We start from the raw sequence: 13728 nt of genomic DNA on the forward strand, positions 1-13728 counted from the left end.
TTTTTTTTTTTTTTTTCTTTATTTTTTTTCCTTCCTTTGAAGTGTGAATAGCTTGGAATTGCTCAAAAATATACCCTTCACACTTTGTGAGTAACCACACTTTTCCCCATCAGATAACTAGCAAAGGTGTTTTCTCTGAGACAGCAGGGGTTTCCTCACTCACCAGGTCCTCAGCAATATTTCTCTTACCTGCACATGGACTCACTGCAAAGCCCACTCTCCTCTGGGCTCTGTCAAATATCACATAGAAGCCTTCCATGACTGTAGCACCAATAACCAGAGCATTTGTGGAGGAAGAGATGCCAAATCGGTAGCACTGCAAATTCTCCCCTATTCCAAGGATGGGCTGAATATAAAGCTATTAAAACAAACAAAAGATCCAGAGTGTAAGAAGTCACACCACACAGTAGTTAGAAGTTCAGTCCTCTTGATTTTTATATTAGAGAATAAATAGGGGCAAACATTTCTGTGTGTGATTTAAATCTGGTCAAAGCTCACATGCAGGTGAGAGGTAAAGCTCTTGGATTATAAGATTAAATTCCAACACGGTCAGTCACTATGTGAAGGTCAACAGCAAATTCACAAGAGCCACTTTTTCCTATATTTTCCATAAGGGAATGATAGCCGAGAAAGAACTTGGGATATGAACTCAAATGAGAGAATCATTTTATTATTTAAAAAGTAATCAGGATGGAGTTGTTTCAGAGAGCATTCAGTGCCAGCTTCAAGGCTCTAGATTTATAAATTCGAGTCACATTTTACCCCTTGTCTCCTCAGGGAAGATGAATGACTGCCAAGCTACATGATCAATACAGAAAAAGCTTATCATAAGGCTTTACTATATTTCAAGTTAAAATGTACTTAATAGGTTCATTCTCTCCTTTGCTCCTGCCTGTCCCCTGAGGTGAAAGACTGTATTAGTAATGTTAGAAGATACCAGCCTGCACTGTATACTGGGTGGGGAGGCCAGAGAGGAAAAATAAAAGTAGCACATTATATTCTAAAAGCTGGGATGGAATATTAATAAAAGATAAACCAACAAAGTTGCAGAAACTGGTGAAGAGCTCACAAAGGGTCATTGCCAAGATTTTCATATTCAAAAGAAGTGCTCCAACTCAAAACGCCACAAAAAAAAAACAAATCAATTTGCTTCCCAAAAGGAGAAGATCAAAACGAGCAGAGACATTCTGTATTGACATCTGATGTGGCTGAAGCTCATGAAAACAAAACAAAACTTGCCTGTTTTTCCTGACAAATTGAAAAAATCGTTCTCAGCTACAAGGACTTCACTGAGAGGGAAACTGCGTTTCTTTCTCAATTTTAGGTTTGAGAAGTTTGTTATTTTTCCTATTTAAAATTTGATTTAAGAAAAGATTTCCATTGTATGCAATAAACCAGTTCTCCATTCCTGCTAAAAACAGCTCCTGTTTTTTAAGAGCATGTGCTTTATGATGGTAAAAATAAATGCATAGTGAATAAACAAAGAAGGTTGAGACCTGTGGTAGGATAGAGATCCGAAACGACCTACTGGAGTTTTCATCCCTCAGGTAAATGGAGAGTTTGGGAAATAAGGCCCAGGGTCTTTCAGTTTTATCCCAGCATGCAAGCTGGGAACCAGTCCAGAAACCGGAAGAGAATTCTTGTATCTATTAAAAAAAAAAAAAAAGGGAGGGGAAAAAAAGTGGTAGTTACATATTGCATACATTTTGATAGATTTTTTTGTAAGTGAACACTACCTCTATTTGATACTTCCATCATTCCCGTGGAGAAATTCAAGCATGAACACAAATCTGAGCTGCTTCTTTAAGGACCAAAGCAAAAACCCAATCCCCAACACCCAAACGGAGGTGTGTCATAGCCCAGCACGGCTTGGAAGAAGGGGGAAGAGGCAAAGCCAAGTTTAGCCCTCCCTTTCCTCCCCATTCACGTCTGGTTGCTTCCACTGCTCCAGTGAGCACCTGTGAAGCATCAACGGGCTTTCAGTGTCTCCCCAGCTCCTCTCTGACCAAACACCAACGTTTTGAAGCAGCAGACACTTCATAGAAAACACAAACCAAAACACAAACCGCATGAATATGTAATGAAGCAATGTCCCTTCCTCACGTGCCTCCAGCTTCTCGCCCAGCTTTCGGAGTTTTGAAGGCAAAGGCTAAGCCAAAAATCTCCTGGCATCTAAGGGAATCAAGTCAATGGGAAGAAAGCCTCCTTTGCTGCCCCATCACTCAGCACCAGTAAAAACCTGACATGCTTTTGAAATAAGGCTGATTAAAAGTACTTTGTAATATATCCATGGAACTAACAAAGCAAAAAGGAAACCCCTACAGAGCTTGTTTGGCCAAGACAAACATCTTGCCTAATGCTGTTGCACCCTGAAGCTGACCTGCTGCCAGATCAGAGCAGAAACCTTCCTTGTTTTACTGTATTGCTTTGTGCTGGTTTTTATCCCCCCATGAAGCAGCATTCAAGGCAGTATCTTGTTCTGAGGCTGCAGAGCCAAAGCCTTCCATTTGGGTGAAAAAAAAAAAAAAAAAAAAAGGGTGGAATCCAGCCTCTCTGCTCTCCTCATTTGTATTTATCTGTGGTATTGATTGTTTTGTAAACATCAGCTCACACATCAGTTATATGGCATTGTACAGGTGAGGGGTATTCAGCCCTCCCCAAGTACCTGCCAGTGAAATATTTGTTAGGGCTGCACAGAGACTATACTTTCAAGTGCTCATCCTTTTTCTTGGGTCAACAAGCACGGGCTCACATAAACAAGGAGACTTACCATCACAAACAGGCTGCTTTTACCCTTAACGCTCAATGCAAGGTTAAGTACACCCCTCAGCACAGGGCAGAACACTCTGCCCCTCTCAGCTAAGTCCCAGGCCAGACCTGTTGAGAAATACAGTTCTTCTCTCTTTCTATTTTGTCTTGAAAAGCAGAGCTTGTGATCTGAGAAAAACTGCAAGACAGCACCTAGACTGGTCAGAACAAGTGTGTAAAGTGCTCTGCTTTAAGTGCCTGCTTTGATTTCCCAGGAAGACTGCTTAATACATTGACTTTCTTTGCCTTACTTCTGTATGCTGAAGCACTGCATTGAGGAGATTTGAGTGTATGATACCTAAAGGGCTATTAAAATAAAGATTTTAGGTTTATTTGAGCCTTCCTTTCTTCAACAAATTAACTCAGCACTGTATTTATGCTGTGAGTAGACACTGTTCTGACTTTGGCTCATGAGGTGTAGTAGGAGCCAACCCTCTGTGGCTCATTTCTGCCCATCTGTGAAAACCAGCACCCTTCAAACCTACCAAGAGCAAACTGCAGCTCCCTGAAAGACTTCAGTCCAAATAAGTCTGGTTTAAAAACACCACCTGCACCACTGAGGAGCACAAAGCTCACCGCCTTGTTTTTTTAATGGAGCTGAATAAAGGAATGTGCCACACACAGTTATCCCAGGATATCTGAGGGGGGAGTGGCATCTGGCTGGGAAGATCATAACAAGCAAATAGGAGCAGGGACTTGTTAACCTGGTTCACCTGTGGCCAGGGAGGTATGCCTGACTAGAGCAGATGATTTTATGTTTCAGTGGTGCATATCCTGCCAGAAGCACAGAGGACTAAGAGTCCAGTTGTGATGCTGTGCAGTACAATTGCTGAAAATACCCACTTTTCTGACATTGCTCTTACGCAGCCAGACTCCAATCCTTACATGGTTATAACTACTTTCTTATTTAGTAGACTACTTTTCTTTTTTAGAGCTGTGAAAGCAAATTTTGGGGGGGATGTGACCTCACAGCAGTGAGGTCCTTGGGATTAAAAAGAAACCCTGAAAAAGAAGTTAGAAGTTTCTGCATTTTTAATAGGAGGAGCGAAAACCACTGAGCAGAGTGAGTGAATGGATCCCCTCTAATACCTTACTGATCAGTCCACTATTCACAGGTCATGTCCTGACCAGCAGCAGACTGTGAACCACTGGGACCCACTTCATGGGATGCCCCATCCACAAGGTACCATTGCAAGAGCTCTGGGGTGGCTTCTTTCAGTTCCCCCCCCCATCGACTGAAGTTGTACATGTCAACACTGAAGTGTTTTGCAAAGAGAAGAACTTGTAACTGGTACATTTATTTCAGATACTGGACACCTGCAGGCAGTGAAGAACACTTCATGCCAGATCTCTGCTCTCTTGTCAGGCAGGAAAAGGACCTCAGTCTTAAATTATCAGCACACAGGAAAATACTCTGTCTTTTGAGAAGCTGTTTACTGTATTTCCTGTGATTTGCTACTGTCTGATTGTGAATCCACGACAAAAATGTCAAAATTGTTCACGCTGAAATACTTGGGATTTAGTCTTCATCTTTAACCTTGTTGTTCTCTTCTTTGTATTGACTGAAAATTTATGAATAGTTTTTATTAACCAGAAAATGCTGCTTCAGCTACTCGACATGCAGAGAACCATCCCCATGCCCTACTTCTAAAGCCCACTCTGTTTCCAAAGAAAGATGCTTTTGAACATAAATAATTCAATAATGAAGGTCAAAAGCAGCTTTATTGATAGGAATAATCCTAATGAATGGCATTTATTCTAGACAGCAATAAGCATTATACTTGGAAAGGAACTGCTTGCAGCAGCAGGTTCCTCTACTTTAGAAACACTCTGTTTTGAATGAAAGGACTGATTTTTGCACTCTTAATACTTTGAATCAGAGCAACAGGGATTATGTCTATGTTTCTGAAATGCTTAGAACAAAATACTCTGTCTCTGCCCTGTTTCTGATGCATTTCCAGACATAGATTTTTATCTGTACTTGGACCTCCCTTTGCCCTCCTCCCTTTCCCTTTTCACATCTCCCTTTCCATCAGTCATTTCTCACCTATTAACAGGACTCTACCAGGTAAGGTTATGCTCCCCTCCGGTTAAAAATCTACGACTTGCAAGGCAGACAGCAAAGATGACACTCCTTTTAAAGATCATGGGATCATTTAATAGGAATCTCACATTTTGGGCAGATTTAATGTCATCAGCTTACCAAGGACGTTCGAGCTATTGCCTGCACCACAGCACTGAAGACTTTCTCTGGCAGACGAAGGAGTGTGGTTCCACTGTCCACTATTGCTTTATCAGCATTGTACTGGGGAGGGGAGAGGGAAAAAAGGAGACTGTAGTTACTGTAATGCAGATTCCACTGTTTCATAACCATAACAAAGCTGTTCCTTTCCTTTTTTTTTTTTTTTTTTTTTTTTTGGCAGCTGGCTTCCCAGACCTGCATGTCATTCCTGTCAGCAGCCCTCTCCAGCTGATAGCTTGAATTCAAATGAAGTCTGAGAGCAAAGGCAAGATACCATCAGCTTAGACACAAGAGTGAGTTTATCTGCACCACTCAGGAAATTGCTGTGTGCCACCACAGCCGGTGCAAATGGCCAAAACATGATGCAAAAAAAGAAGTAAAGCCCTGCCCCTCTCAGAGGGGGCAAAAGCACTTCCATGTTCCTTACAGACAGGTGCTGAGTGCACCTGTCTAAGCCCTCAATCAAGGTTTCTGCCACCATGGAGACAACTCACTCCAGTCTAAACACTGTCTTAGTGGCTGGCATATCGAATTTGAGCATAGCCAGAGAAAATCAGGCCTTATTGTGGCCTTATACTGGCTCAAGAGTACAAGTGCCACACCTTTATCCCTCGACTGCTGAAAACCACTGAAACTCAGACAAAAGCAAGCACAAAGAAACTTCAAATTTCAGTCTTGCTGCCTCAGAATCTGCACAAAACCCCCCTCCAAGTGAACATTTCTCTTATTATTAACCCTCAGAGTACGAGATTTCAGCAAACATCAGGTACAGTAAACAAGGTATGAGCTTTTTAAGAAGTAGAACTTTTTCCGTGAACTCCTTAAAAACTGTGGGGGGAAAAAAAGGAAGGAAAAGTAGCAGTGACAGCTGTTTGCATTAATTACTTTTGTTGCCAGCTTAGACAGCAGGATTAATATAACTGAACAGTGGCATTTTTATGGCATAATCACAGGACACAAGATAATATACAGCATAAGCTACTTAGGAAGAGGTCAAACAGCAAGTGAATTTAAAATGCATTGGTTTAGATGTTATCAAGTCACATGGACCTGGAGTCCCTTTAGTGAACTGACAAAAATAAAACCCACCAAAAAGTGAAAAAGTAGCTCTGGCAGCTATTTCTGCATTACTTCTTTTCTGGAGGAGCTGCTATAGTCTGCCATACAGAGCCGACAGAGAAGCAAACAGGAAACCATTTATTATACACTCAGAAACACTTCTAGAGAGTGGAGAGAAATACCAAGGCCTTGTGGAGTCCATGTTAACAGATCTGTACCACAAATACACAATCACTGGCATCCTTGGAAAATAAGAAGTTGGGAGGGTCAACCACTGACCTAACCCGTGGAAAACGCTGGGAGCAGTGGGATGGCTCAGCTAGGGCTGTGCACAGAGTGCTGGCAGCAGCTTGCCTTCTTGGCCTTCCTGGTTAATATTTACCAGGGGGCACTGCCAGTGGCTCAGGACTTCTCCCAGCCCCAGCCTGCCGGGCTCAGGGGCACAGCTGTGCTCCAACACTGGGCAGATTCCCAGCGTTGAAGCAAGGGGACAACTTTTCCCTGGCAAGGAAAGGAGCAGTCTCTGGTGAAGGCTACAAATAATGTTCCATTTCCTAGAAAACAACTAAGAGGAGAGAGGGCACATAGTTCACCATCCCGTACAGTGATTCATGCATCCTCTGCAGGCTCCTAACCAGCCAAACTTTAATCATACCAGCTCCGTTTTACTGTTCTTCCTCTAAATTTTTTTTTCTGTGGGATGATTGCCTGTGATCAAGGGAGGCTCAACCTTTGTGTATCAGTAACCAATGTGCTGTGCTAACACTCACAATGCGAAAGCAAACCCCTGCTCAGAAAACAGCAACAATAACAGGAAACTTTCGTAACACACCGCTGGATTTTTAAGTGAGTTGCTTTCTGGAAACAGCACGGATTAAACCATTAGTACAAGGGCTCCTGTTCAAAAACATGTTGACTGTTTTCAAAGGCAAGGAAGAAAAGCAAACATTTATGTTAGAGGACCAGCGGTTTTGCTTTCCTAACAGTATAATAGAGAAAAGCATTTAAACAGACCTTGTTTTGCTTATTAAATTGAAAGATGCTGTGACTAATCCTAAATAATTTATATGGCAAAATGATTTCCATATTTTGTATGGAAATATTTATGCACGTGTAATATTTTAATCATGAATTTCACTTAATTTATATGAACTATAAACCTTTCAGAATTATCATGTCTGTCATGGTTTAACCCCAGCCAGCACAACATCCCAATGATTTCCAACTAGAGAGCACAACTACAAGATAAAATTCGAATGTCTAATGGAATTGGGGCATGAAAATTACAGAACTAAAATCAAAAAAATGAATAGCAACAAGCAATAGTAAGAAAGAGATAAAACACACACACATACACAGACATCCTCCACAGAAAAAAAAGAAAAAAAAAAAAAGGAAATGGCTTTGGAATAAAAATTGCAACAACACAGAACATTATTCCTAATAAAACCAGAAAATATATCCACCAGGAATAAGAATTGGCAAGGCGTAAGAGATCGAAAGTAGATTACAAAAATATGAAATAAAAAAGGAGGCTCAGGATGAGAACTCTGTGAAGCATCCCAGGATGGCGCCCGCCCACTGCCCGCATGAATTATGTGCTCAGACAGCTCTACAGGGGACAGTCCAAACCTTCCCCTTTTCTTTGTTTGACCAGAACTACTTTAAACTTCTTTGATTCGATTTTGCTTAGGAAAACATGCGATACACTGTAGTTGTTGAAAGACTATTGCCTCCCTGAGTCATTGCACCATCTTCAGCGTTTAGACACCTTTGTCATGGCTGGGACAACACAAGAGGCTGAGCCCTCCCAGACCACAGCAACCAGATTTTCAGTGGACTGTTGGCTTAACAATTACAGCTTAGTTCCCAATTTACTGGAATGCTATCAGTGAGTGTTAAAGTCCTCTGTGAAGCAACTTCAGCATGTCTGATGGACACCCTGAATTTCACACGGCTCACTCATTTTCTTTTCAAAGTTACCAGTTCTCAGAGGAGACCGTGACGCACATCTGCTTGCAAAGACCCAAACTGATCAATTGTTTTTTTTTTTTTTCCTCGACCAAACCTGCAGTTTTTTATAGACTGAAACACGGAGTGGCAAATACCTCTCTGCAGTCCAGTTGGAGGTTCTGACCCCCAACCTCCAGCTTGAGAATTTCCACCTGGTAATACCACTCCTCTTTGATGGGTGTGTACCAGATATCCCCCGTGTACAGACTTGGTTCAATTCCACCCAGGACCTAAGGGAAAGGAGAAAACAATTCACACGCTTTAAAATCCCAGAGGTTTAGCTTTGGGGCAAGTACATGCGGAAAGGGGAATATTTAATTGTGATACTCAAGGCACCAACATTTTAATTTCAGCGCCATTTGTAAGGGTTTTACTGACAAGCTCGCTGTCAATAATAAAGCAGTATGAAACATTTAGACATTAAATAGAATGTACTTCAGTCACACAGAATTCCCATATTGGGCCAAATTACCAGCATCTTTATCTAAAAGCTCACACTGACTTTATTATGAGAGCTCCGCTGTTTAAAATCAAAACAGAATCTTCAGGGCAATGTATAAAATTGGCAATGTATAAAAATGGGACAGAATATTAAACTTACACATGATGAATTTGCTTTATCAGATCAGAAAAGCTTTAATACTGTTCAAGAGCATTTCATTTTTCTTACACACATCCAAAATGGAATATGAACATCTTGTCACTGATATAGCTATTGGCTTCCATCAAAACTTAGGTTGAGGATGACTGGGAGTGTAGTGGACTCTCAGACTTTGCACTGAACTAACTTAAGGGAGTTCTCTCTTGGGATTCACCTACATGAATAACATATTTAAATGAGTATGTGAATTCACTGCAAAATAACTATTTGTGATCAACTCCTGTGCTGATACACCTATTTCAGCATAATTGGGGAACAGTCATTCCAACTCCCAGTTCTAGATACATAATGGCCAATTCTTAGTCCTACTAAAACCTATGGAAAGACTTCCCAGAGTAACAACAAGCAGAAGATCTTATCTTCAGATTTTTTTCCTGTAGTATGTTGTCAACAACAACCAAAAAAAAAAAAAAAAAGACCCTTGATTCCTCTCCCCCTTTTCACATCATGTAAAAAAAAAAATTACTGTAATATTTTGATGAGATTAAACAAGTTTATCAGCTGAGTAACAGACTACTCAGTTTGAGAAAGGTAGCAGAATCTGCCCTGAGGAAACACCACAACCTTTATGTTTTTCTTGTTAAAAGAAGAAAAGTTTACTCAGACTCGAGAGAGAAAAAAAAGAATTGAGAGTGAAAATAAACAAGACACTTGAGTTTTGCCTAAGGGCTTAACTTCTCCTTAAAGAAAAAATAGAAAACATCATATATTTAAACACTAAATTTGGCAGAAGTAGGATAGTCACAGAAAAGAGGGAGAGAGATTAACAAAGATACATCTTCCCTCTCCGACTGACAGATACCCACAAGACTACCTCCGTTGGTACCACTTCCAGAAACAGGGAGTCCAGCACCACACATCTGCAAGGAGAAGATGTTGGGGATCTTTGCCTGCCTCACAAGAGAGTCAAAGAACGTCTCCACGGAACTTGAAGGCTTGAAGGTGTTGAAAAACCAAACGAAACAGGAAAAAACGAAAGAATTGCAGGATTCATTACAAAGCTGCTTTGCAGAAATCAGCAAATCATTCAAACAAGACCACTTTTCACAAGCAAATTGAATTTCTGACAACAAGGTGATGAAAGTTCTAGATATAATAAGTCATTAAAAACACAACATCTGTCATTTTTCTGTTTCTGTTGTTTTTAAAAACATTTTTACTCTTGACCACTGTCACTGTTGCTGCCACCAAATCCCTAAAGCACAAGAGTAATTTTCAATTGCAGTTTTCAAACTCAAATAGTGGTTTCAGGCATAAACTCTCACTGATGTTTTCTGGTTGGAAAAGGCTCTGGTTTATCAGAACAGACAAATGTTAACTTGCCCTTCACACTTTTCCACAGCTAAAAGGCAAAATTTTAAGGTCAAGGCTTTCAGTTTCTCCGAAATAATTTAATTCTAACAAACTTTTTATTCAATTAATTCCTCTTCTTTCTTTTGAGGAACTTCATGTCCAAGCACGCTCACTTCAGCTGATTGCTGGCCAACAGGTTCTTCCCTACATTACATGTTGTGCTTTGCTTTGCAGTTACCAGAGCATTGCAACCTCACTGTAATTTGGATTTCTGAGCACGTAGGTCTCACGATGGGCAGAGACCCTGGCAAGTGTGAGGGGCCAAGGGCTCTTACTGCGCAAGGGCAGAGCAGCCTCAGAAGACAACAACTCTTGAGTCTTTGGAAGAAGGGAAAAATCAACACCCTGAGTACACACTATTTGCCCAAACCAGAGCTTGAAGAGCAGCTCTTCTCTTCCTGTTGGCAGCACACGTCAAGTCAACAGCAGAAGTCAGTATGAGGCTTACACCACTCTTGAATAAAACAGAGTTGTCAGGCAGTATTGAGTCATTAGTTCTGACTGCAGAGATCTCACTTTGTGGTGCGTAATTGAAAACTGTGACTATGCAGCATTCCAATCACGTTTTCAGTTTTAAGGCTATAAGCCTTTGACTATAAATTCTGGGGGTTAATTTAAACTTCTCCCTGAATTTCCTACCTCCAGAAGACTGTGCTGGGCTTGGCTCTATGTTCAGGGAAACACCGTGGCTAACATCTGGTATGAAATTATCCATCTATCCTCTCCATCTCAACTTCTACTTGATGAATGGAGAATGTTGTAGAATGAACTGCCAAGGGCTTTGCCAAGTAAGTTCATCAGCCCATGGACAAGTCTTGAGGATGGTCATCAGTGCCCTAATAACACCCTTGACACATACCAGAAGCCTTTAGACCCATACTCTGGTACTACAAGCTCTGTAAAAGCTTATTCATTCCAGAGGAGCTAAAATTGGAGTTTTTATCATCAAAAAAAAAAGCCAAAATCTTCACATGGGAACGTGGTACCCCCACAAACCAATTAATTCTTTCAGGAACAAACATAAAAGATCCCGGAAAGAGTGGCTGAAAGGGAGGGAGTCTAATGCTGACAGATCATCTGCACACTTTATTTTAATTGTCAGATCTCTGTTTATTGTCATTGTGAAAGGCAATCACTGGGGAAAGGAAGATTTACCTTGGCTAAGGCGTCATAGGCAAGGCCAAGAATCCCGTGCCATTTAACCCCTGGTAAGAAGAAGTTCTCTGACTCCAGGATGGTGGCAATGTTGATGGTGTAGCTGCCAGAGATTCCTTTGGGCATCGTGATGACATCTGTACCCAGCACTCCAGTCCAGCTTCCTTGGCTGTACTTAACTGTGACTTCAATCCCTTCGGATCTGTATGTGCTTGACCTTTAAAAGGAAAAGATACACTTATGCACAAGCTGTTCATCTATGATGCAAGACAGAACATATTCCATCTCAGTTTTGCCCCAGAGAGGGGAAAAAAAATGAAGCCAGCAAAATATATATGCATACTGCTTGTAAAAGCTGTAAAATGCAGAAAAAAAAAAAAAAAAAAAAAGTGAAAATCTCAAGGCCCTGTTTTTATCCAGAAGCCATCAGTAACTCAACACAAAAAAATCCTATTTTTTTATTTTTTTTTTTATATCTAAGGTATTATGTCACCTGGTGGTGCAGCGTGCCCCTGACCCAGACTGGTCCATCACAATAGGAGCAACACTCTAACTGGAGAAGGAACATATTGAGTGGTGTTAGGAAATGGAAAGCTGCTGAATTCAAATGGAAAAACTGAAATGCCAAGCTAACTGAATAGCTGTAGACTAATACGTCATTAATATTCTTAAAAGATCCACTTTGGGTAAATTGGAATGTTATTGTGAGTATCAGCAGTAAGACAGAGGCTTTCTAAATCTGCAGTTTGGTCTCTCTATCAGGAAGCAAGCAGACTTGGATATTATTAACAAACGATTCAATGACTTGGAGGAGGAAAGGAAGGAATACTTTCCATACAATGGCAGCAAATGCAACGGAGCAGTTAAGTATGGAAAGCAAAGGAAGGAACAGAATCCTGTTTAGAAGACTTAACACAAACATTAGAAGAAATCTCCATAGATTTTTCCGTTTAAAATCCGGTAATCCCTAAATACTGCAATCGTACTCCACCCGCATCGTACCAAAGAGCTACTAAACTTTTAGATCCCTCACAATTTATCTTGGACCCGCTCCTGGGCATACATCTTCCCCTTTTGAAGACACAGGTGACTCCACCCAGCTCACCTGAACAGACTTTCTTTTGACATCTTTTAAAAAAGTAAAATGGGGGGCAGAGGAAGTGTAAAATAATTTTGTAACACCACCTTTACAAGTGTGTAGAAGAAGAGAAAGGGTAGGTGATTTATCAAGTGTGGATATTTTTAACAACCCAGCTTTAATCTAAGATCTGCTCTGACAGAAACACCCCTGTGAAGTGGCTTCACACCCCCCTGTACCTGAGCTCACCAGAAAAAAGTCAGTGTGATTTTGCCTGTTATGGGGAATAACCTTTAGATGGCAACACAGACAAGTTCCATCCATTCAAATGCCTCATCCTGAGGGGGACAATTTGGCCACGTGGACCACACAACTGACTCTTTTCCTGGAAAAGGGAGGAAGAGAAGCCAGGCTCTGACCCAAAGTGGGTTTTGGTACTCCCAAGACCTAACCCTTCAAGGGTTGACATCCCAGACAACAGAAATATATGAGATAATATTTCAAAAGGCATGAATTCCAGAGACAGTTACTACCTGTGTCTGGTTGCTTCTACTGCTGTTTTACTTGCTGTGTAATTCTGCATTTGTATGACACTTACACAAAGGAACATCTCTGCTCAGGCAGGGCCTTCAGAACACCTCTGTGATACTGGCAGTACATTTTATACATCAAAATAGAGTCTGAATAATTAGTGACATCAGAGACGCTGGGGGGGACAGGAAATGAAAGGGAAAACACAGGGTTCTTCGTGTAGAAAAGTGTCTGGCTGGGCAAGAGAAGAGGAAACCTCTGAAATCGGAGAGAGAAAACTGAGTGCTGGGAGGATAAAGTGAAGCAAATCTGCAAATACAGAAGGTGTGTGACTGGCAACAGCAGCAGCAGCAGCACACAGCTCTTGTTCCATAAGCCAGATGGATGAGCTGTGGACCAGGACACAGAAAAAATGGGCTCATGAACTTTCCTGTGGAAAGGCAGGACAAGTCACTTCCTCACCCTTTGTGCCTCAGCTCTCCCACCTGTAGAAATGGATGTGAAGATGCTCATCTCATTCGTAAAGCTCACAAGTGTCACATTGAAGGGAAGGCCCTATTATTTCCTTTGAGGAGCAAAATACCCAGCGTGGGAAGGGATCTCACATAATTCTTGTGGCAGTAAATTATATTCTGTTCTGTAAAACCACTTCCTGCTCCATCTCCTTGCCTGTAATCAGCCACTCTGATTTTTTCACCTTTCCACCTCACTGATCTAAAGGAAGAAACCTTCTTTAGAGGTCAAAACTAGAGACTTGTAATTCATGGGCTGAGTGTTTTAAAACAAATAGCACAAAAAAAAAAAAAAAAAAAGAGGGAAATTACAAAC

The 13728-nt window shown here is 41.1% G+C and overlaps 1 protein-coding gene across 1 annotated transcript in view; it reads right to left on the reverse strand.

Annotated features, from left to right (window-relative positions):
- BACE2 (beta-secretase 2) overlaps positions 1-13728 on the reverse strand; it is a 52124-nt gene that overhangs the window by 8813 nt on the left and 29583 nt on the right. The window contains exons 4-9 of the mRNA XM_027887386.1: positions 11292-11508; positions 9590-9718; positions 8218-8352; positions 5012-5113; positions 1497-1646; positions 190-358 (exon numbers count right to left, since the gene is read on the reverse strand). Coding sequence (XP_027743187.1) covers positions 190-358; positions 1497-1646; positions 5012-5113; positions 8218-8352; positions 9590-9718; positions 11292-11508 — 902 coding nt within the window. The remainder of the gene's footprint in view (positions 1-189; positions 359-1496; positions 1647-5011; positions 5114-8217; positions 8353-9589; positions 9719-11291; positions 11509-13728) is intronic.

Source organism: Empidonax traillii, unplaced genomic scaffold (assembly GCF_003031625.1).
Source record: "Empidonax traillii isolate 1590-97213 ecotype Southwest subspecies unplaced genomic scaffold, ASM303162v1 scaffold208:size1045274, whole genome shotgun sequence".
Taxonomy (NCBI): Eukaryota; Metazoa; Chordata; class Aves; order Passeriformes; family Tyrannidae; genus Empidonax; species Empidonax traillii.